Source organism: Astatotilapia calliptera, chromosome 12, assembly GCF_900246225.1.
Source record: "Astatotilapia calliptera chromosome 12, fAstCal1.2, whole genome shotgun sequence".
NCBI lineage: Eukaryota > Metazoa > Chordata > Actinopteri > Cichliformes > Cichlidae > Astatotilapia > Astatotilapia calliptera.
The window spans coordinates 20,680,394-20,705,705 of NC_039313.1; the positions used below are offsets into that span (position 1 = coordinate 20,680,394).

Consider the following 25,312-nt stretch of genomic DNA (forward strand, 5'->3'; position numbering starts at 1 on the left):
AAGTCAAGGTCTGCTTTGCCACCCAGCTCCCCCATGCTGCCTGTCTCATTTCCTCTCAGTAACAATCCATTAGCCAACGCGAGATTCAAACTCACAGCCTTTTAATTATTCTCACATCTTTGGCAATGCGCCAGGGCATACCACTCATCAGAGGAAACCGGGAGGTAGGGAAGGGGATCAGCTGATATTGTGTATATACTTTATGCATGGAAAACTGGGACAACAGGCAAGTGTGCAAGGACACAGAATTCACATGGGAATAATTACACGTAATCTTTGAGACAGTTTCAATGTATAAGGATGGCAACTCACAAATGAATAGACTAACAGCAATGCACATCCACGTACGGGAGTTAACGGCCATTTTAAGCTAAATCTTGAAATTGTAGCGAGAGCCAAATTTCCTTCAGTAACATACTTTCCCCAGATTGGTGAGCCCCATATTTTTTGGCGTGTAAGCTGTGTGTGTGTATTTGTCATTGTATGTGTGTGTGTGTGTGTGTGTGTGTCTTTGCCTGAATCCTTGGGATGATGTGTGGCATAATTCATCTTGAATAATTTCTTGCACATTCTTTTTCATGCTCAGGAGCACTTCACGATGAAAGGGAATGCTAATGCTGCGTCTGTATCTGACTGCACAATGTGTGTTTGTGCGCTGGGGATGTGATTGCGTGTGTGTGTGTGTGTGCGCGTGCCCGTTTGTGCCCGTGTGTGCCAGCTCACTAAGCACATTTATGATAATTAACAGATAGGAGAGGTCAGCTAAAGTGTGTGTATGCGACAGCGAGAGTGAGTAAGAGAGAAGGAGACAGAAAATGATAGGGAGAACAGTAAAGCGTTCATTTACATAAACTTACAATATTGTCAGTGCCTTTCTTAGCCTGCTCTGTAGCGTTCGTATTGTCATTTTTGAAATTTTGAAATTTTGAAATCTATATATATCTATATAGATATATATATATATAAAGAAATAGTTGGAGTGTCTCATTACAGTGCTTTCATCGAGGCCTTAACGAAGGCTCCGCTGAAAATTGTTTCCAGGGATAAAAATACACTGACGTGCCAAATTGAAATTCCCAAAATATTAGCAAATGTGATAGCCGCAGTGCCGGTATTAGCGCTCGTACACAATAAGCGGCGAGCAACAGAAAGCTAAACACAGGTCGATCTGCTAAGTGACAGTAATCGAAGGAATTAATAGATGCAAATGAAATGCTCGGCATGCATAGCTGCCGACGACAGTATCTGAATAATTGACTCTCAGATCTGTGTGCTATCCACATGCTTCACGGAAATTTGTATGCATTAATGTGTATGCGTGCGTGTGTCTATGCCAGCGGACATTTTAGGTCTACCCTCCCCACAATCTCACTACCGCCAAACGCCTTAAGATGGTGGCACCTTGAGGCAGAGAGAGACACTCTTACAGAAAGCCAGTCTCCTCCTCCCTTTCCCCCCCTTCTTTCTCCTCAGGTCCTCATGACAACACAGGACAGCCCCCCCCCCCACCCCCCTTCCTAACCCTTAGCCCCCCTAATAAATATTTAATTCATCCCTCTCTAATAAGGATATTAGGCGAGTACACCCCAGCCCTGGCGTATATGCATGAGTCCTTTCTCATCAAATTTACATAAAAGGGCCAGATGCTAATGCGAGTGTAGCAACTACTGCTCACCATTCTATATGCAGTGGTAGTGCTTCCTCATCCAAGTGCTCATATAATTTAATTGCCGAACAGCATATATTTTTCAAACGATTCTCCGTATTCAAATTTGTAGCCCGGCCTCAATACCACATGCCTTACAAAACGCGCGACGATGGGCATATTTTAATTGTAGGGGATGCGCGTCTAAAATATTTGCGCTTATTTAATTTTTTTTGCGAAGCCCCTCCTCTCATACATAATTACAGAGGCACTTGATATGAAAAAGGAGGGGAAAAACAATGAAAAAGGGCGTTGTGTTTTACACAATCAAGAGCCCGCTCAAAAATGAATTACTAATTCAACGATTAAAGCCAGTAGAGTTTGGGAAATTGCGTTAGGATGACAATGCAGAGATAGTTTTATAATAGGAAATGATTATGAAAACAATGAGAGGCAATTTGAATTAAAACTGCACTTTGGAAGCAAGTATCTAGATACTGACAGATTGCGGTTGTGTACACAATGTGTTCTATATTTAAGAAAACAACATCTGAGTGTGCGTTGCCCTAACACCCTAACACCATCTAAATGCAGAGTATAGCACGCAGTCTTGTGTATGTAATTAATAGAGAATGAATTATGCAGTGACACCAAATGTATTATTTACACGCTTTGAAGCAGGTTTCAGATGCAAGTGTACTAATTCATTTATAGTGCATAGTATTTGCATAATCAAAAGCCAGCAGAGCACAGATATAGACAGGCAGACAGCCAGATTCAGACTTTAGCAAAAATAGCACTTGTGCGTACAGCCTTAGTCTGCACTGCTGCTGCCACAGTGCTGATATCTTATCGTACAGCCACGAAGCTGAAAGCATATTTTACTAGTAAGTTGTTGTAATGTTAGATTTTAGGGAATTACAAACATCTTATCAGCTTAAAAAACACTCCATTAAAAACTTCAACAGGGGGTGCAGGTAAATAGTAAGATAAGCTATATATCAACTTGGATTTCAATTATTTATTTATTTATTTATTTTTAGACAATAAGGTGGGAAATTCTTTTTCTGTTTTTTTGTTATGCATTAAAAAGGGCTGGCTTGTATTTCCTCAAAATTCCCTCCTATGTCTGTTTTTTTTTAATTGTCTTGAAATTGAGCTTTTTGTGGAATATTTTTTACACTGTGATTAACTTTAAAGGTGATGCATAAAATATGGGGGGAAATGTAGGGTGCTTTGAGAGCATAGCATGCATACTGGCGATGCAGATTAATAAGATTTGGGTTTGGGTTAAGTGAGGGGGTTAGAAGTGTCAGTCTTGGAATTACCAAATTTCAGCTTCACTTTTGCCTTTCCTTAATGTTCAGTTAATGGAATAAAGTTCAGAGTTTTACGCATGCTCAGAACATTTTCAGATTATCATAAGATAGTTTTAAATGATGAATGTAAACTCATTTTGGTTCCAGTTTTGAAGTTTTGAAGATGAAATTTTTAAACATAGTCAAATAATTTGACAGTCTACTTACATTTTATTTCTAACATCATACTAAAAAAGATTAATGATAATATTAACAGAGCTCATAGTTGCTGACAAAGGCAGGATTACACCATACAAACAACAAAAATGTGTTGCTTTCAAACTCAATCCCATTATGTTGCATAACAGACATTTGACAGTTAAGTGAGGTGTCTGACTAACATGTCGGTCATGCATGTCCACACAGTTAGTTGAAAGAGGGGGGGCATACAGTGTGGCAGAGCACAGCATACCCGCTGCTCCCCACAAGACATTCAAGTGGCCATGCATGATGTCATTAAAAAGGGCTGGGCCATGACATTCTTTAGTGGATTATTGGCAAGTTATGGCTGGCTGGTCTGTTATGGAGAGTGGCTGATCAGATCCCTGTTAATCAGCAGCGACACCCTTAGTGAAGTTAGTGACACTTTTAAGCGTGCGTGTCTGTAAAACACGAATTTGCTATCTCAGACTCTGTTTTGTGTTATATATCGAGACGCTTATGAATTTTTCACGAGCTAGATTACCATAATGACTTCAGTTTATGAATTTAAAAAAAAGAGGAAACAAGAAGAAACCTGAAGCTAATCAATTAACAAATGTCAGGGATTTAAGCAAAAAGATGTAACCTTACACAAAAAGCTGTGTTTACGCTAAGCCATGGAGACAGGGGTAGGTGGCATTCTAGTTTCTTGCATAAAACACTCTGTATTCACCTGCGCACACAGACACGCACACAAACACACACGCTGAAACTAGGAACCTGTCCTGCATTGGCAGGGACTGATGCTGCCATGCGCAAGGTGATCTCACCTACCGTTGCCAAGGCGACACCAACCAGAGGGAAAAGTTTATTGTGTGTGCGCATGCGTCTGTGTGTATGTGTATGTGATTGTGACAGAAGCTTGAGCTGGAAGAAGAGAGGGAGGAGTAGGAGAAGGAGGGCCTGCAGGAATTCACATTGTGCCTGGCTTGTTTAAGGTTTATGCCTCATTCACTTACTACCCTTTATCAGGGGAAATACTGAACTGGCTCATTCAATTATCAAGGCAATGAATTCAGCACAGTCGTGTTGTTAAAATAGCAGGCCAGCGCTTTATTGGAGAAAAGACCAACATATGGGGAGGAAAAGAGGTCCGTGTCAATTAATTTGCATATGCTATATGGAGAGACAAAGATAAACAGGAAAACATGGAGGCCTTCATGCATACATGCTCACACACTGACAGGCATGCAGACGCATACAAGGATGCACAATGCAGGCATACACGTAAGGTCCACCACACTTGCACAGCGCTACTCATTTAGGGAAACAGACAAAACAATCCCCCCTACTACCAGCTGGTAATGTTGAATTCTATTAGTGATGAAGAGCTAACTCAGACTATAGGAGTCATCTGCTCATCAATGGGTGGTGGTGGCCTAGGCTTGCTCCACAGCCATGAATGCACTGAATTCATTACCCCTGGTGCACAGATGGTGTCTGGCCGCCTGTCTCAAGTTCAAGTTCATGTCCAGGGGACACACACACACACACACACACACACACACACACACACACACACACACACAGAGATATACACAAAAAGAGTGAGACATGGCCCAAGCCAGACAGACGTTGTTGACTGAGACACAGCTATTGTTCCCTTTCATCAACATGACTGTGGTAGTCTCACTAGCTATCCACGATGCATGGTAGGGCATAAACGCCACTATGTAGATACACATGATGTCTTTTTTTTTTTAAACTAAGTGGCTGTAACTAACTAAGTAGCGTGTATAATTCTGTATACCCACAATCTGCCAGCTTTTCTAGCTGCACAGGAATATATATATATATATATATATATATATATATATATATATATATATATATATATATATATATATATATATATATATATATATATATATATATATATATATATATATATATATATATATATATATATATATGTATGTATATATGTACATACGTGTGTATATATGTATATATGTATATGTATATATATATATATATATATATATATATATATATATATATATATATATATATACATATATATATATATATATATATATATATGTACATACGTGTGTGTGTGTGTTACCTGTATGAGAACTATATACTATATTCACATCCTTTGTCTGGCGCACAAATTATCCAAGTCTGGTACATACTATAAACCTGCTATTGCACCTGCCTTACACAGCACAGAGGCACAGAGGAATCACATAAAGCGCCCAGACACATTCACATAAAATATGCTGATTGCACGGCCAATGAATATGAAAACACCTTCTATGATGGTCGTCATGGTTATGTTACTCAACAAATCAGGTGACAACAGTGGTGTGGCAGCAGTGGACTGCATGTGTGAACATGGATGGAAGGCTAACCGATTATATATATATTTAAATATATATATATATATATATATATATATATATATATATATATATATATATATATATATATATATATATATATATATATATATATATATATAGCTATAGATACGAGAATGAGAACCTTGTTTGTATACTATACTGTACTAGGAACACCTCCGTGAATAATATAAAAGCTTCCTCACAGACTGGAGGACACTTAACTAATTTAAGGCATATTTTAGAGACCATGCACAACAGAAGATGCACATTTTCAGGATCAGTTAAATGTAAGTTTCAGATGGGGCCAAGTAATCATCACATGTAGAGAATCCTATTGATTATTTTTTGGACTTATGGCAGCAGTGGCTTCCACTTCATATAAAACCAGCATTTTGAAACAAATTAGAATTTAAAAGCCCAAAAACTACACAAACGCTAGCCGCCAATCATACTGCATCTTCCCTGCATGCAGCAAAGGAGGTTATTAAGTAGGAGAGACATGCAAGTGTGATTTGCAACTGTTTGAGACCTGATGCTGCTCTCTCCTGGTAATAGCACAACCAAGCATTACATTTCAAATTCTATTCACAAGCCTTGAACTAAGGTCCATTAGTGACTACTAGGATAGATCAGCAGCATACACAAATTCAGCATATATGCTTTTTCTTTCTTTTTCTTTTTCTTCTTCTTCTTCTTTTTTTTTTTTTTTTTTAAAGAAAACCAATATATATATATATATATATATATATATATATATATATATATATATATATATATATATATATATATATATATATATATATATATAGCATAATTTGTAATAAGGACAGGCTGAATATGCCACAGTCGAAAATTTGGCTAATGACAGGCTATGAGATGTTGCCTTAGTGACGGAGGCATTTTTTAAATTTTTTTTTTTTATATTCCTGACTCCGAGTTGACATTTGGTGTGCCCCCCAGACTTAAAAACACTGTTCTCTTTCATAACGCTAGACAAGGATTTCAATCGACTTAACCGAGGACAATAAGACTTGTTTTATTCACCGCAGCTCGGCCCAAATTGTGTTCTCAAATTTCTTTCGGCCAAACGACCCGGTATTGTATGCCGTCTTTGACAGGGGTCGGGAACAAGAGACACTAGTTTTGTCTGACGGTGTGAGAAAGTCTGCAAGAGACCTTTTCAGCAAAGCCGGTGTTGAATTCAGCCACTGTGCCTCTGTTTAACACGGCACCTAAATAATCCTCTGTTGCAAAAGACTGTGAACATATGCTGAACTTGAAATAGGACTTAATCAGATGGGGTTTTTTAATCTGAACTTTTTTAAAAAAGAAAGGGAAAAAAGAAAGGAAAAACATACACTGTGAATGGGAGTACAAAGAATGAAAATGAAATTAAATCTGTAAATATTCAAAATAAACAGGCAAGCTGGAAACACGTGGGTTGCAATGGAAACAACCTCTCATTTTTAAGATCAGGCAATCATCGAGAAGGCTAGCAGGCATCTTCGCAAGCTTACAGGCGTTAAAAGCTCGAATCTACAGCACCATGAGTGATAAACTTCTTTTACTGGAGGAAATGTGTTTTCTTTTTTTAAAGGCCCGTCTGAGGGAGGCAGTTAAATGTGCGTTACAACGCTGGGTCCCATGTGTCACCCCACAGTTTTATCTGTGCCAGCTAATTTTCTACCCCCGACATTGTTTTCTTAATCTCAATTAGGACGTTCGCGGTCAAGTTCAAATACAAAGTGCTGAGCTGTGATCCATTCAACTGCTCCAAGACTCATTTGCAAAATTATTCTCGAGGAAAATGCCCGGATACGCGCGCACACAGGGCACATGCGGCCATAAACCGCAGAGTTTTAAAATAATGACACCCCCCCCCCCCCCCCCCCCCCCCCAACCAAGTCCTCATTATCACTTGCTACAATTGTGGAGACATTAACGCATTCAGGACCGTTACTACTCCAAGTTTAGGAGCGCCGCGTCGGCTGGGGCTGGGAAACGTCGCCTCTTTCTTTGGGGATGCAGATGAGTCTGGTGCACTTGACGTCTTTTCATGACCCCTGTCGTCCCCCATCCCCCCACCCAGCCCCTCCAGGTCCTCACGGCGCTGTCTGTCATACTGGGCCTGGGCATGGCATTGCCACTTGCCCCACCGAGCGTGGGAATGGGATCGTCCAGTCGTTCACATCTCCTGCACTGCGGTTAACGGAATCAATTAAGCGGGCCCGATCCCCCACCCCCTCCCACCCCAACATCTCCCCAATCCCCTCCCTCCCTCCTGTCCTCCCTCTTCTGCCACCTCCCTCCTGCTTTTACCCCTATTCCCCACCTCTCTCTCTCTCTCTCTCTCTCTCTCTCTCTCTCCATTTTTGTCACTCCAGTATATGTCCTAATTATTACTGTTTGGAATGCCAGCGCCGTTTCCTGGCCGGACTCGATCATGCTGGAATAAGAAGCATGGAGTCGTACACGTGGATTACTACAGAAGCTCTTAATGCCAATCTTTAATGCTCCCCATAAGCTTAAAAACTACATTTAGATTGAAAACAATTTGTAGAAAGTATGAAACAATTTAACATAAGTGTTTCAGTCTAAGGAAAAGTTCAGCGTGTGTGTGTGTGTGTGTGTGTGTGTGTGTGTGTGTGTGTGTGTGTGTGTGTGTGTGTGTGTGTGTGTGGTTAAATGTGGATAAGCTTGCACGTGTGTAAGGGGAGGGAGGGATACAAAAATGATAATAAATAAAAGAACAAAAATAAACCCATTTAGATGAATCACATCTACAGTCTCAGGTCCATGGGGAAACTGAGTAGGAATAGGTGGTCCAAAAGTCCTCGACGAGTCTGGAAGTAGTTTTTACTTTCGGTTATCTAGCTTTATGACGAGCAGAACACTCATACAGCTAGATAACCAAAGATAACAACCCACTTCCCAATCTTCAGCAATAATCCACATGTGTATTTCATCTTCTGGTCTCCAAGTTTCCATCTCTCAGAACTCAAATATACATAGCGGTGGGGAAAAAAAGTCATCAGTTTCCTGCTTCAAGTCACATTGTGCATTATATCCCTTATATTCCCTTATTTTTGTCGTTGAGGGGACCATAGTACAGCCCGAACTGTTAGACACCTGGTGTAAAAGAAAAAAAAAAGATATATATTCCCAGTGTTAATGTCATATTCACTTGACATTAACCAGTATTACTGAGCTGAAGAGGGCCTTCAAAATCGCGGTAAGGTGTAGTCATCCTTGCACAGGGGCCATCATTTGCAATGCAAATAGCTTCAATCCCACAAAAGGCTCTTTCGCCTCTATTAAGTCGTTGTGGCAGTGGCAATAGATATCCTGCGAGGCCAGTGGAGAAGAAACGCGGCAGAGAAGGTGGGAAATCCTGTTTCCTGTGGAAAGTGCAATAACAGCAGAGGGAATTACGACGCAAATGTTTCGGATTATGAAGACAGGAGCTTGTTTTTTTTTTTCTTTCTTTCTTTTTTGGCCAGAGTGTCAAGTTGTCCGCTCGCATCCAATGTGTACTTAAGGAAAGATAAAAACCGATGACTATGAGCCAAAGGGTCCGTTCTGCAGGCTTGCATGGTCGATCAGTCTGAAAAGGGGGGGATAAGGGCCATCCCCAAAGGATAAGGGGCTGGGGGTGGCCAAAATATGGACCAACCCCAGTGAGGTCAAAGGCCTCAGACCACGACAAAGTAACTCCGGTGATGTCATAAAAAAATCGCAAATGCAGCCTCATATCAATGCTCAATCTTCATCCATTACACAGAGCGCGTTGGAGTAAGTCCGCCTTGCAGCGAGCAGTCTGCACACCCTCTCTCACACAGGGATGAAAATGGATCGCAGAGGGAACCATATGTGGGGTTTTTTTTTTACACAGAATGAGAGCGATACTACTGCTTTTAGTGGGAGACTCGAGCAGAAATTGCAGCTATTAAACAATAAAAACGAAACAACTTTGTGAGGAGAGCATCGCTGCGCTGCTTGAGCGCCAGCGTCTTCCTGTCTAGGCTGTATTTTTCTATTCGCAATAACACGGTACCCGTTTGCTCACTGCTCTGCTCCTCACACGAGACACATCTGTACAACAGGAGTCAAATTGCTCTCACGTGCTCGATCTTTGCGTCGAAATCCTTAATAGCCGCTTGTGTGTTGTTGTTTTTGTCTTTTTGCCATCGTCGCAATCAGATGGGCAGACTACAATGGCATTCAGGTAGGCTGCCGGTGTCGCCTCCCGCGGAATGAGACCCCAGCGCTTTTCCGCGAGGATGTTAACCCGCTCACTTTTTCCGTAGAAATGCAAGTAGTTAACTGATAGCTCGGCACAAATAGGTCAAAAATATAGGGGCTCTGTAAGTGTGTCAACAATAACACGCACATGGAACATGTGATGGATCATGCGCAGGAGCATGCAGCTGCAGGTTATCGAGTGCATTTCTTGTATCCTGTGCAGAACTTTGATTCTGTTCGAACTGCGAAAGGCTCTCAGCTCACAATAAAATAAAATTAAAAAGGTCAATCTCACACCTTGGCTGAGTCGGTTCATGCGTGCATATCGGTGATAAATTAACATCCAGTTATTTGTCAATGGCACATTAACTTTTTTTTCTCCTCTTCTTCAGGTGTTCCATTCACTTGCTACAGTTTTAGACCTGGCCCTCAAGTGTACTCTCATTTCGTGGATGGGAGGGGCAAAGCAGAGGTGTTTTAATGAGCAAATATGAGTCACAGGGCCTGTGCATTTCAATGGGGGATTACTCTACACACTTTACTCCTTCAAACGTTCACAGTCACATCTAGTAAATTCATATTTGCGAATCTCAGCTGTCCATTTCCAAACAACATATTCCACTCGCAACGTGATATATCCGAATTTGCCCAAATGCGATCTCCGCACAATGGAAAATGCCCCCAAATTATATAATTTACGCACACATTGTTAATGTCTTTATTTCTTTTAATGCACCGTAAGCTTCACCACATCCAAAAATCATCCTGTCCTTCTGTTGATCTGTTGGGTGACTAACTGCATATCATTGCGGTTTTCGATATAAAGCACACCTGATTAAGGTAAAGAGGGGTTCAGAATGGGCCTCCACACAGAGACCACGCTCTCATTACAGCTCACCGTTTTTCAGAGGTAAGACCTGCTGATCCTTGTGCAATTACAAGAAGCTGCATTTCCGCGAAAGTTAAAGACACAATGCCGAGAAGCCAAACATTTCAGAAGGGTGCAGTTCTCTTTGCAGTATTAGCTTTATTCGAACATACGACGCATTCATGCTAATAACACCTACATAAGTAAAACTGTACAACGAACGCTTTGTTTTTAAGACGGTGTGTGACGATTTTGGTGACGTTATTCATTCAGAGTAAAGTCAAACTTTTTTGTGTTTTTTGTGTCTTTTGTACCAAGACATTTCAGGTCCAAACACGGTGGATTCATTGGCGCTGAAGTATGCCTTATGTGGGTGTAATAATAATGTCAAATTTTGGACAGCACTTCTTTTTATGCTCGGCTGTTTTTCATAACCAGAGAGGACGAAAGAAGATTATCTCTGACGCACCCTTTACTCTAGTAAGACTGCTGACAATCTTTAAAGATGACTTAATTGCAGAAGGCTGAAATGAAAGAGTGAAGACGCTCTTAAAGTTAATAGCATTAAACTATTCTTTGTGAGAATAAAGCCTAACTTAGGATCTGAATGCATCTAAAGGCTGCCAATCAGTGTCTTATTTCCAAACTGTGCAAAAAAGGTTAAAAGCCACAAACTTCACATTTCTTTCCTGAAAGTGTAACGCAATTGCGAGACATCATTCAGCGACGTATTTTAAGAAAACAGCAGCGCATGTTTTTAAACGATAGTCTAGATTCAACTTTTGCGCACAAGGAAATCTTTAAATCAGACACACAAGTTGCACTTACTTCCTAATGGCGAGTCACAATCAGACCAGAAGCCGTCCCAACCCGGTGAAGAACAACGGGGTCCGAGTGTACCGTGATATGGTGTATGTTCCCTTCAAATATCCCAGCCGTATTATTTGGTGGGTGGGGGAGCGGAAGGGAAGGGAGGGGGGGACTTTAAAATTGCCGCTAACACTCTAGCCTGTATTCGGCGTGCTACAGCTGCTCTGTGCAAAGCATGAGCATCCCACGCACATGACAGACGAAGAGAAGGAGAAAGAGGGAGGGATGGGGAGAGGGAGAGACACAACTTTCCCATAACGTCTACAAGCACCAAATAAAAAAAAAAGTGCATGCACAGTTGAGCTTCTCAGAGTGTGCAAGTTTTTTTTCTCCCCCTGTTGATGGTGGGTTCGGATGAGGAGGGAGGGGGTGATGATGATGATGATGAGGAGGGGTTGTGGGTTTGGGGGGGTAAAGTCCATCCTTCTGTGTGAGCAGAGGACGTGCTCTGAAATTCAAACAAGTTCCCTCGGTTCTTTTGTTGCACGCACGAACTAAGGCAGCATTGTTCGCGGTTTGGCGTGGACAACTCCCTCCTCTTGCCTGACCAGGTTGCGAAGTGAGCCTCGCAGTTGGGTGGTAATGAATTTGCTGCAGGCGCTTCGCTAACACGCTTTGACAAACGGAACGCATTTACCGGTTTCCAGACAGAGGGGAAATGATTTGCTACATGCAATTCCCAAACTAAGTCTAGAATGGGGTCAATAATGAAAAGAAAGGGGAGAAACACACTTTTAAACTTCACTCAGAATCTTTTGATTCAATCTCGGTGTACAGCACAGGCCCATACTAAGACTTATAAATCCACCTTGGTCCCAGTTGCCTAATAAGAGGTAGGCTAATCTCATAACACACACACCGCCCCTCCCAAATTGGACACACACACACGTCCGCACGTATACACAGCTTGGAGAGAGAGTGAAAAGAAAAGAAAGATGAGATTTTTTTTTACACCACAAAAAAAAAGTTAGAATGAAGTGACCCACTTGTCAGTAACCTACAAGTAGCCAGTGTCTTTATATAATTCTCTCGGTGAAGACGTACTTTTTTCTTTTTTGGGGGTGGGTGGGGGGGATATATTATACTGTTCGATATTTCCCAGTAAAACTAGTTAAAAGGCTTTCCTCCTGCCAGAACACCATTTCTTCCAGGCAAACGCCTTGGGCTTCCCGCTCTGTTATTTCCACCGGCCACAATTTCCACGTAGCCTATTTTTCATTTCTTTTAGCAAATCATCATGTGACCGAAACAGGGAAAATGCAAAAAAAAAAAAAAAAAGGGGAAAAAAAGGAAAAAAAGGTGGGGGGGGGGCTCCAGGCATCCTCTCTCATTTACCCCCCTTACCCCAGCCCCATCCCTTGCCTAATTGCAGGCGTATCCATTAGATTCAACCGGATTCACGTTTTAGTTTAACAGCGAGGGCACGTTCAATGACGTAGACAAGCATATCAGCTACGTGCAGCCATATTTAAATACATCAAGGCAATTAGCGCATCAAAATATGCAAATCCCTCTTACTACATAGTCCGCCCGGCCGCAGTCGGAGTATTTCCCCTCAGCCTGTTCTTGGTGCGTTGCCGTATTGAAAGCCAACATAGCTTTGTTTTGTCTTCCAAAGAAGCTTCCCTAATGTGAGCAAGACAGAATTAAAGGGAAACATGAAGAGAAGGAGAACCCAGGCTCCTGCGTGGAAAACCGCCCATGCGTAATGAGACGACCCGCTCCGCCATTCTCAATTCTCCGACGCCGTTGGCTCTGGTGTGCGTATTATTTTTAATATTGATGCATATTCAGAGGGTAGATTTGCATTACACACTTCTTGCTTGCTGTTTATTGCGACGCATTTCCTCATGTTTTGACCGTTTAGATCTGTGCAGAGCTCCTGTGCACCTTCGTAGCGATGATTTCCTTTATTTTTCAAATGCAGTAATCAAATTATTTGACTAATGCTGGCTTATATTAAGCGAAGATAGCGACGTCACTGTGTGCTTAAGAATTAAATAATACACTGGATCTTAATGTAAATCGGCGATGTCTTTTGAATACGTAAATGCACCATGCATGAACAAAGAGCTCTCTGGTGGGCAAACAATGGGCACTCAGCATAGGTGATAGCATAGAGGTGATACTGATACGACTGTCTCAGAGCAAGAAACTGACAGTGTCGAAAAGTAATAACTAAAAAGTCTGCTGTCCCGTTTGTGAGGAAAAAAAAAACAGTGACGCAGCGCTGACATTTAGGTTGCAATTGCTCAGCCTGTCTCCTTAGTGTCCGTGCACGCGCACAGAGCTGACGCCAGGGACGAGAGCGCGAATGCAAGTGCTCTTGGAGAAAAATATCCACAAACATGATCACATGTTTATATGAAACCAAGTAGAAATGCGTTAAAACATGGCAGTTTTCACCTTTTTTCTCCTCCCCTTCCCTCTTTTTATGATTCATTGTGTTTCCGCACGGGTCTTAAATGAAAAATCTGACCACTTACCTCCAAGTTATCATAATCCAGCGCTGCTGTTGCTGCTGCTGCTGCTGCTGTTAATTTGTGTTTGGTTATAGGTCACTTTTCGATCAAGTTGCTAGGACGTTTTCCGGGAGGTCAAACTTTCTTCTAGCAGCCACAGCAGATGCAGCCCCTATGGCTACTCCCCTTGTCATTGAACCTTATTCTTAAATTGCTCGTGACTCAACACCAATGGTCAGGCTGGCTCACGTAAAGATATTCAAAGCCACAAGAGTCCGTCACCACACCTATGCGTGGCTTCTAACTAGAAAGCAGCCCAACATTACTTGTTATAAAAAAAATATTAGAATATTTGGGAATCCATTCATCATCCTTTGTTGCATCACACACGTATTCATCACCATCACCAAAAAACAAAATGTAACGCGTAGGCCTTTATCGTTGGAAATGATAAATAACTGAGCATATTGATTAGTGGTCAATTTTAAGAATGTTTAGTGTTCACTCTGGTGCTATAGCTTGAACAAAATGAACGATTCTTGCGGTAATAGTTATTTTGTGATTTAATGATGACGATGTGAAGAAAGGTTTTTATACTAAAGGGTCTGGAAAGGAGGCTTTCTCTTTTTTTAAACAAATGTAACCTTTTATTATTTTACTTGTTATCCTTTTAGTGTAACCAAAACGGAAAAAGAAAAAAAGAAATGGATCTGCGCAATTCGACAAAGCAAAAGAAAGAGCTTATGATGTTATACGTTTTAATTGGGAGACCACTACGTTTCTGGGCACGAACTTACATTTACACTTTCCAGTTCTGTAATCGGAGTTGGGGAGGAGATCAATTCGCTGTTCCGTCATCCTCATTTGAATTGTATATAGAAGAGACACCTTCATGGTGGATTCCCACTGTTCCTCATGGTAAAATCACTTGTTTGCGTGGATAATACAGCCTTTATCTCGGGTCTTATCAGGACAACAGATCCCCAGCAAATGAGACAATGTGATTTCAAGTAGGGGCACAGAAAATCGAAAGGCATGTCGTTTTTAGGAATAAAAAAAAATATTATTGAGAGATGAAGCAGTGATTCGGTTCTCAACATGCTGAATTTAATCCTCGTTTAAAAGGGAGCAAATCAATGAGCGAAACCAGTTTGGATCAGATAACATTAACTGATCTTCGAAAAGACAAAAATAAATAAATAAACAAAATAAAATAAAAAATATTGCCTATTTTCCAATTTGAGGCCAGGGTAGACGTCAGCCTACGATGCAGTTTGTAAGAGGACCCGGGGCGCTTTGTCTGGCACATGAAAACGGTATTCAGAAACTGGCGTAATGAAACACCTCCAAGGTAAAGAACCAGCCAAGCTTTTTTTAAACTGAATACCTGAAACTGTAAAAGTGCGAGGTCTCTCTTGCAGCTGTGTTCAAAAATAAAAACTTTTTTTCTCTTAAAGTAATAAGAAAAACTGTATTATTATTATTATTATTATTATTATTATTATTATTATTATTATTACTATTATTATTATTATGTCACAGTTGTTGGGGTTTTTTTTTCTTTTCTTTGCAACAGAGTACACATTATCATTGTTTTCACAATCGGATATTAAGCAGTAATTGTTAGAATTAAATGATAATAAATAGTGTATTATGTATTTACACTTACCTCAAAGAAAAATGGATGAAGCAGCTGGTGGAGTACACGGGACCATTCAGGGTCTGGTCTACAGCTTCTTTTGGAGAAAGACGGCGAGGAAGATCCAGGTTGTGAGGGCATCGACTAAACAGCTAAACGGTGACATCTAGTGGTGATTTCTAGTTTGAGTACTCACGGTGAACGAGTGTGCAGCCTACAAGGGTGAACGAGTATCTGTTCCTACCAACGCCACACTGAACTTGCGCAATCCAACGTCATGCGTGCAATTTAATGTACATTCATGATCTTAAAATAAGCCTGATGCTGGAAACACACATGCCCTCAGAACTCTTTCATTTTAATGTTACAAAAGCAGCAACTGAAGCCCTAACTGGGCTTTAAGCTAAGAATGTATTTTAGATATTGTTTTCCCCACCCTGTAAATGTACAAGTGCTGTCTTGATTTTAATTTATTTATTTTAATTTATTCACCCTGAAGGCGCTGATTTTTTTACAATTCGTTTTTTTTTCTTCCTTTTTTCATTTCTATAGTTTTTTTTTATCAAAAAAGTGGCAGCCCGTTTGCAGATTCAGGTTTATTGCATCAGTTTGAAAACTGTGAAACCTGTTGTCACAGTATATTATTTTTGATAGATAATTCATTATGTTTGGTCTGCAGTGACCTTACAAACCTTCTTTCACACGTTACTGGTAGAAAACTCTTCAAAATCACTTCAGTGTGTCTGGTATTAATGTAATGGCGAAAGAAAATGTGAACATTTAGACCGTTTAGGAAACAGTGTCAATAAAGATGCTGTAAACATTAAAACTGTTACTTGCCGGCATCTGCACACTCCTGCTCCAGTCTGCACAAGTGAAGAAGTCAGTAGAATACATCGAAGCATTAGCCTCATTGTTATATATGATCTTAAAAGAGTAACTCCGTTACTTTTAGATCGTGAACAATTGTTTAAAGCATATTTAAAGTGATGCATGCAGACATGTTGCTGATGTAGCAATTACTTGTGAAATAAAATAATATCCAAAACGTGTTGAATCTGTTTCTTCGATTTGCCATCTTTAAATACGTGCAATTAATAGATGTCGTGTGACAAGTTTATGTATCATTTCTTGTTACCTATTAAAGAAAAAAACAAAAACATATTTCTCAGCAAAAGAAACGACGGCCAAATTGTAGACTACAAAACGGTAGAAAAGCAAACGAAACCTAATTGCAATTAGTTTCTCGATAATTCTGAAACCATCCTACAGGCAGGCCTATGTTCACAGCAACCCACTGCAACGTTTCTCTTCCTGGAAAATATATTTATTCATATCGATTCACAATTTTTCTGCATGTAGTAAGTAAATAAATAAATAACGCTAACGTTAAGAAGCGATAACTTCAAGGAACAATGACTTCAGACTAACAAGAAAAGATAGAAAAGGGGCCTTTAGAAAATATAGACGGTAGACATATATTATATATATCTAAAAAAAGAGAGATTTATATAGAAGAAAAAAATGAAAAGAAAAACGCTATCAAAAGGATTTCTTTGGCATTACAAAATGTTCGAAATCTCGCGATGGATTTATTTTTTATTTTTGTAAAACTGTAATTCGTTTGTTTTTTCTCTCTTTCTGTGTGTGCCTGTCTATATGGGTATTCACTAATGTTATTACATTTCCATTCGAAAAAAGTGATTCTTTCAGGTAAGCTATACAGACCTGTACTGCCTGCAGAAAAATGCATGAACAGTCAGGAAAATTTCTTCCTTTTTTGCGTTTTGATAACAACACAACCCAATAATTGTTACAATAAAGTTAAGCTATATTTTGGGGGTCAGTCATTGCGAAATAACTGTTATAAGAAAAGCTGAAAAAAATAAAGACTGTCATGTATTTTATAGAATAAGCTGTCCACTCTCTCTTTGATTCAGACTTCTGAGTTGTTTTGCTTTTTTCCCACTTTTTTTTATTGAAGAAAAATCGAGTAGGACAGGAGTAGGCCTAAACCTTTACCTTGTTTCTTGTGGTGTGGAGCATACGACTGTGATTGCATTGTTTAGGATCTCTGTGCTCTCATGTTTAAATGTAGTTTGATTTACTACTCAGAAAGACGATGTAACTGTAATTGTGAGGCCAACTGTTAAAAAAACTGTTTAAAATATTAAATAAATGTTGCTGTTGCTTTTTTACAATTATTATTTATTTGTCATTATAAATATAAAAATGCACCTATTGAAAAAAATGTGGATGACAAATGATCTGCGAGTGAAGTTGCTATGGCACCATGTCCCTTCATTTCCTCATGGAAGCTCTTTGTGTTGATATGTTTTTTGAGTCTGCATGGTATGAAAGCAATCGCTGTATGGGATGCATGTAGAAACAAGTCAAACACAATGAAATCACACCAAGTCACATCAGGATAACTAAGAAAGCCAGTAACTTTACTGAAATCTCTGCAAAATACAAATAGCCTTTCCCTCCTGCAGAGGAGACTTTTATTTCATCCCCATACGTTTTCACTACATACAGCTGAATCAAGTCCCTTGAGTTACAGAGATGTGATTTTAATTTAATACCATCTTAGTCTCAAGTGGCGACAAAGGCCAGCTTATGCCGCTGAAAGCCGCTCCTGCATTCCAAAAAACCTTAGTTACAAACGTCCGCCCCCATCATCAGGTTTATACAAGCTACATTGATACTACAGACTGACTTTTTAAGTATTTTAACATATTACTCTTTTTTTTTAAATTTCAGCTTTTGAGTACAACTTAAATAAACCACAAACACAGAGGAGCAACAAAGAATCCCGTAGCATGTGAATGTTGGGACCTTAAGCAATTGTTATTACACATGGCTGTACAGGTGAATGGTCTCCCCTTTGCACGTTAAGTGACTTATCAAAAAATCAGCTGAGGTACTGCTTGGGTCAATTTTGAGGTACCAACATTTAGTCTGATATAGTAATGACAAAGAACAACTGATCAACAGATGAAGAAAAAAATTGGCTTCAAATTGAACAAACGTAGAAAGAAGAAGAAGAAAAAACAACATGAAAGATATAAAGACAAGCTTTCTCCATGTCTTTGGTTAAAAATACTGTCAAAACTATAGCACTCTAATTAACTGTCAGGACATGTTGGCATTATTTTATTCAGCGAGCAAGCAGTGTGTAATGTTGATTGATGAAGTGAAAAACAAGTACAGCTTTCACACGGGCCTGAATGATTCCGAGTTAAGTAACAAATTGTAAATAGAAAATGCGTTTTTCCTTTCCTTTTTGTTTTTTTCCCCCATGTAACCTTTTTCGATACGCTGCACAGGGAGACAAATGAAGAAGAAAGCAGGGAAATTAATACGATTCCTATGGACAATGCAGTTTGATGGCTAAAGCTACAATAACTAACTGAAAGTGAAATGTGAAAACAGTTGTGAATTTAAGCAGAATCTTTTATTATCTTGTTTCAATGCTTGCAAAACCAAAAGAACAAAAAAAAAAAAAAACCCCATATATGAATGTGAAAATAAAAGCTGACTTTACAACACAGAAATGCCACTGGCTTTGGTTTCTCCACACTTATGCTGCCTGAAACATCATGTTTATTTTTTTCCCAACCTTTTTTTTTTCTATTGAAGTTTAAAAAAAAGAAGAAGAAGAAAAACACTGTTATAGAGGCTCTGCCCCATTTGACTACACAGACTGTATACAGTAACAACCTAGTGATCCTGCATGAAATATGCACATAGAAATATCATAACACTTAAGTGACAGCAGATACGGGTGTGGGAGGCGGAGAGATATGTGGCTAGTCTCATTGTTTAAAAAAGAGAAAATCAAAGCTATTCATCAAGAATAAACAATTGTGCTTCTCCCATACCAGCATGATCAGTTTGTTCTTTTTTGTGTCTTACGCTGAACTGTCTGTGACAGTGTGGTAAAGGATGTGGAACCCTGTTTTCGAGACTGGAGCGACACAGAATTAAATTAGGTTTGAAAACAAGAGTACTTAATCACGATGCATAAATCGCATTACGTTAATGCGATTCAAAGGAAGATTTTACAGTTTGCGTCTGAGCGACATCTCCAACACAAGGTAGACTGGGTCGAAAATTGAAGGTGGTATTCAAAATCGATGAGGTCAAATCTATGTTTTATGACTACGATTATTAAATTATAATAATTTGGACTCCTAACGAAATATCCGGATGCATAAAAATGTATTCGGAGACTCCGGCTTTGTCATATTTCCTCATCAGTGTGACAATCGTGTACATTACGTGTCAACATTTATTTCTGTGTGGTCTCCAGATTCAGCCTCGTGACATTTTCCACTAGAAATGAGGTTTTTCAGCATTCAGGCTTCAACCCTGGCAATGCTTTCCAGCTGGTTTTTAAGGTTAGTCTAAACACCCCGCCCAAACAGCCCTGTTCAGAGTTAAAATGAAACAAACCAGACAACATGTGCAACAGCACATAGAAACTTCACTAAGAAACCAACAAAAAAAATCATTATTATATATATTTATATATTAGAAAGCTATACACAAGCATGTTAATTTCACAGATTTTTTTTAAAAGATTCTTAATATTACCATTATTATATATAATAAGAAATACACGTTTAAAAACAAACCTCTACAAAGATTAAACAGTTCAGCAAAGCATTGGATCTCAGTCTGTTTTTCATGGCTTGGGGCTTGAAGCCCTGTCATTTCCCCTCTGGGTGAACTATCCATCTCTTATTGGCAAAGCTATCAAAAAACACATTCTGGCTTATAGAAACTACAAAAAGCCACAAAAATGCTTTGCATTTTATTCCTTTCATATGAAAATATAAGCAAGTGTATTGTACAATTGTTTTTTTCTCTTTTTTTTGTTTATCAATACTGAATAGTTAATACTAGATCCAGAGATTTTCTTGATTACGCCGACATAGCTCTTAGATCAAAGAGTGGTCCTCACTCCGTTCTTTAAGGGGAGCACGAAAACGATCAAGGGTTCCACACATCTAGCATCGGGTTTTCTCATTTACCTGTACAATCCTTCAAATGTTGCATAATAGCTTTTTCATTTAGTGAGTAAATAAATCTTGTAATGTCTGGCGACTTTTGACCCCAGGCCCTTTTACCCCTTTGACCCGCTATTTACATAAATACGTTGAACCTGCAACATGACATCATCTAATGTTAACACACATTTTTGCAAGGTAAAACTGCAGAGAAGGTCTATAGCAATGAAACTGATACTGTACACATGTATTGTTTGTCCAACTCAAGTGCTAAGGTGTTTTTCACTGGACACAATCACGCTCATCTTGTTTTTTTTGTTGTTTTTTTGTTGTTTTTTTTGTCTCTATTCACTGATATAGCACTGGGGCAAATTGTAAGTACGTTTTATGAAACAGAGTACCTGACCTTTTTTTTGTATTTGTTGATATGCACATCTGTAGACACGTGTTACACGTGTTAAGATATATGCATACATGATTCTTTTTTTTTTTTCCACAATACAATTTATGCATAGTTCCCCAACAAAAATACCCCCAGATCCCATCCCATACAACAACTACCCTCCCAAGCCCCCATTACAACACCCAACTGCTTTATATAATGTCAATATGTATAACACGCACACACACGCACACTCAGCAAAATCAAAACAAGGAACAAAAAATAAGGAAAAGAAATTACAAACAGATTTTTGGAAAGGGTTGTCCCTTTGCTTTCCTTCAATAAAGAGAAAAAAGGAGAGAGGCCATGGGGTTGGGCGGTGAGTGACTCATGAGATCGAGTGCGAGGAGGAAGAAGAGGGAGCTGACTGTGGGGCATCGTAATGCTGCATTGTCGGGAGCTCGGGGCAACTTGGGGCACTGCAGAGGAGTGGACAGTGCAATCATGTCGCCCATCCTTCTGACAGGCGTACCCGTTTGATGGAGGGGCTCTCACGCTCATCCAGGGCGGGCCGGGCCAGTCCCAGAGGTGAGTGGAACTCATTCCTGTGCTCATCGCGGTCGCTGCCCTCATGGGAGCTGCTACAACTGCTCAGGCTATCAACAGGGGAGCGTCCCGAGTCCTGGCGGGACGAGGGGTTCTGGGGAGGTGGCACCCCGCCACCGTAGCCCCCCGGTGTGCTGCTGGTGCGATCTCTAGGAGGAGAAACAGGTTCGGACTTGATGTGGAGGCTTTGAGCAGAGGGCAGGGACAGATTTGAACCCTGACATAAGTGAGAGCTAGAACAATTTCTGTTGGAAGGAAAGGAAACGCAAAGGGGTTACAGAGTTACAGAGCAAGAAACAAAGTGATTTTAAAAGTCAGCTCGTAACACGCACACATACACACATGCCAGCATGCATACATACACACTCGTGAAAAAAAAAAGTGAGGTGTCACTTGTGTTCGATCTTGCAAGTGAAGATTGAGAACAGTAAAGTAGATTTATGAGTGTGGCATTTCAAAAAATAAAAAATCTCTGGGAGTAATTCATGTGTTACTTCATGCACTTCCCAACAACACCTCAGAGTAAGCTCTGTGCACTCACCCTAGCTGGCCCAGCGCTGAATGCTGCATGTTCTGAAGGTGTTGCTGTTGCCACCCACTCATTGAACCAAGGTGTAGAGAGCTGCCACTGTTGAAGCCAGACAGGGAGGAGAGGTCTGTGCTATTCAGGGAGTACTCTGTGTGCAAACACATATGAAAAAGAAGAGGAAGATTCACATTATAGTTTGTTCAATGAAGTGAAAAAAAGACAAAGTTGGAGCTCTGGTAAATCCTGCTGTGACATGAACGTGTTCAAGTCACTGGGTGGGACAATATCACCCTCTGCTGTTAGATTGCTGTATAACACCCATTTGCACACAGAAAAGAAAAGCTTGGTATACACAATACAGAGTTTAAAAATAAATTTGGATTTGATGGGTCATTTTGCGTGTAATGCAAAACTATACACACTGCACAAAATAACTCTATGTTTACAGACACACTGGGCAACGTACCGGTACCATAAGAAGTAGAAATGGCAGATGGGTAACCGCCCATGCCTTGTCCTGGTAGAGTAGGAGTTGCTACTGATACCACTGGGGTGGCCAGTGACTGAGCAGACTGAGAGTTGTTTATTCTCTGGTTCTGTGGCAGAGGAAGAGAAGACAGAGAGAAAAAAGGGGAAGATGGGAGAGGCTTGAGAACATAAAATCTACTTCCAGACAAAACAAACAAAAAAAGTAATAAACCGAGAAAGTTTTTTTTTTCCTTCTTTCATTTCTTTCTTTCACTCAACAGATGCTGAAAGAATGAATGTGATGCCAACTTCTGGAGAAATTAATCACTTGACATGCGGCAAGGCTGAACCCTGCCAACCCTATCATTTACCACCCTTTTTCCGAGGGCCTACTGTCGCTATAGTAACACCGCCGGTTTCCACGGCAACGCGGGGTAGCAAAGGCAAAGGAAAGGCACTTTAGTGAGGCAGAGGGGAGGGTTTGTCAGAAAACCATGGAGGTTTGATGCAACATGAAAGTGTACTCTTTTGTTGCCTTTCATTTCTACACTCTGAGCAGTCCTGTGAGTTGCACATGTGCAACACACAATTCTCCATGCAGGTGAAAAAATATGAGGAAGAAAGGGAGGAATGGATACACACACACACACACACACACGCACACACACAAATAAAAAGGCCAGGTTGCTTTTACTCTGGCACACCACTGGATGGCACCATGTGCCCTCATAAAACATCGCATGAGGCGACACTGAGGCCTTCAGCAGAGTCAGCAGCAATAAAGGTGAAAGTTTCTCTGCAGTCAGGATGGCTTTTCTTGCAGTAATAAGCCCTTTAGTCAAAGCAAAACTGGATTCAAATTAAGAGGTTAGTATCAGGGGACTGCATCGCTCTAGGATCATTATGCTTCTTAGAGGTTTTTTTCTTTACTGGAAAACTCGACAGCTTCAGAATGTTTCGACTGTTTCAGGGTTGTTCTTTTTTTTTTTTTTAATCTCTGATTTTGAGTTGCAGTCTGACTTACCAATAGCAGATCGACATCCTCAGACTGATGGCATTGAAAGGGGAGGGTAATACATTCAAATTAGTGAGTGTAGGTGAGCACACACAAGTGGTGGTGGCTAGGCGTGGATCTAGGGATGGAGCTGCATTGGAATTGAGCCAACGGAAGCAGAGCTAATGTGAAAAGAGGATGCTAACAGCTATTGTAACTCTACTAACGTAACACACTCATTTATAGGAGGGAAGAAAAAGAAATAAGGGGGACCTTTGGAAGAAGCATCAGCATACACAAACAGACACAGCAGAAGTGATACACCGTAACTGCCAGAATATCAGCCTTGGGCCAAAAGTACATTTTAAAGAAAGGCTTTGGTTTAACAAGCTGCCAAGACTAATCAGAGAAACGTGTACCGTAAGTCACACTTATCACAAGCATAACCTCATCAACCCAAGTCTGATACGATAGGATGAAAGCAGCAGAGAGGACATGAAAGGAAATAAACAATAACAGCCAAACCTGACAGGATACCCCCCACCCCCCACCCCTAGAAAGGTAGCAGGATATGCAGGAGGGAAAGTGGATGAGGAAAGGAAGCAGGTTGAGAGAGGGATGCAACCGCTACTCACAATGGACGGCATGTTGTTCTTGGCACCAGGGGGGATGAGCACACGTAGGTCAGGTTTGCGGTTGTTCATGCCCAGGTTCATGGGTGGGGGAGACTTAGTCTGCATGTTCTTGTTCATGCCACCTGGAGAAACCAGCAGACCAGGCGAGTTGCGGTGGTTCCCATATCCATTTCCTAAGAGAGAGCACAGGAAAAAGGCAGAGAAACATTTAATACACCAGTGTTCTCCTTTGGTATTTCTAGGAAGGCGCACTTACATGTTATTAAACCTGTGTCAAAAGTTTAATGAATCTCAAAACTCCTGCTGTCCGTGACGGTGTGACCTAATTATGAACTACAGGAATCCATTTTCACCTTGTACTCCCTTTCAGTGTTTCTGCCTCATCTTCACTTCCTGTGGTAGGAAATTTATTAGCGCACCGTCCTGAAGAGAAGACTTGTAAATGGTGCTTCATGGAAGCGGTGCACACTGCTGGCGGAGCAGATGTGCAGTTTTCGTCTTCATTACCAGTTTTTCGTGCCCACACGACAGCACCTCACCCTAAAACTCTGCTACCGTCACTGAAGGCTATATTGTTCCCGTTTCAGCCAGCGAATCTTACCGAAACATCTAATTTTGGGTAGCGAGACCACAGAGGGATTGGGTAAATCGTAGTTAAACACAGTTCTGAGGCTCTTCTAGACAAAAGTCGTGCCTTTCTCTTGTCACTAGACCTGGATTCCTCTAAGCATGGAAGGTCAAGCATACAGCACCAGTTTCTCCCTCAAAAAAAAAAGAAAAAAAGAAGAAAGGTAGTCCTAGCAACATCATTAAAAAATTGAAAGTGGAGACTTATTGCAAGCAACATGGTCTTTGTTTCTAACCCAATCCCACAGACTGCTTTTTCCCCCTTCCATTCCTTCCCTCTTCCTAGGGGTAGAACACAGGGCACTGTGTGGACGTTCCCACTTGAAAGACGGGCAGGAATTATACGTTAGACATAAATGAATTTCCTAATCATATACTCCAGGGGAAAATGAGTCACAGATGTCTTCCTGGGCAATTTCCCCT

The 25,312-nt window shown here is 40.5% G+C and overlaps 1 protein-coding gene and 1 long non-coding RNA gene across 16 annotated transcripts in view; both read right to left on the bottom strand.

Moving 5' to 3' along the window:
• The window catches only part of LOC113033243 (uncharacterized), a 36,697-nt gene extending 24,842 nt beyond the window's left edge, over nucleotides 1–11,855 (bottom strand). Inside the window, exon 1 of the long non-coding RNA XR_003274009.1 lies at nucleotides 11,491–11,855. This is a non-coding gene — a long non-coding RNA (uncharacterized LOC113033243). The remainder of the gene's footprint in view (nucleotides 1–11,490) is intronic.
• A 6,207-nt stretch (nucleotides 11,856–18,062) lies between these two features.
• Nucleotides 18,063–25,312, bottom strand: part of mef2cb (myocyte enhancer factor 2cb) — a 69,147-nt gene continuing 61,897 nt past the window's right edge. For 9 of the 15 annotated variants that reach the window (XM_026186830.1, XM_026186840.1, XM_026186838.1 and 6 more), the window contains 5 exons: nucleotides 24,263–24,435; nucleotides 23,658–23,681; nucleotides 22,632–22,761; nucleotides 22,178–22,313; nucleotides 18,063–21,881 (listed from right to left, as the gene is read on the bottom strand). In XM_026186830.1, the coding sequence (XP_026042615.1) occupies nucleotides 21,533–21,881; nucleotides 22,178–22,313; nucleotides 22,632–22,761; nucleotides 23,658–23,681; nucleotides 24,263–24,435 (812 nt within the window). In that variant the 3' untranslated portion in view covers nucleotides 18,063–21,532. Of the gene's footprint in view, nucleotides 21,882–22,173; nucleotides 22,314–22,631; nucleotides 22,762–23,657; nucleotides 23,682–24,262; nucleotides 24,436–25,312 lie in introns of those variants that run through there. The other 6 variants (XM_026186843.1, XM_026186842.1, XM_026186841.1 and 3 more) reach the window with 2 other exon arrangements.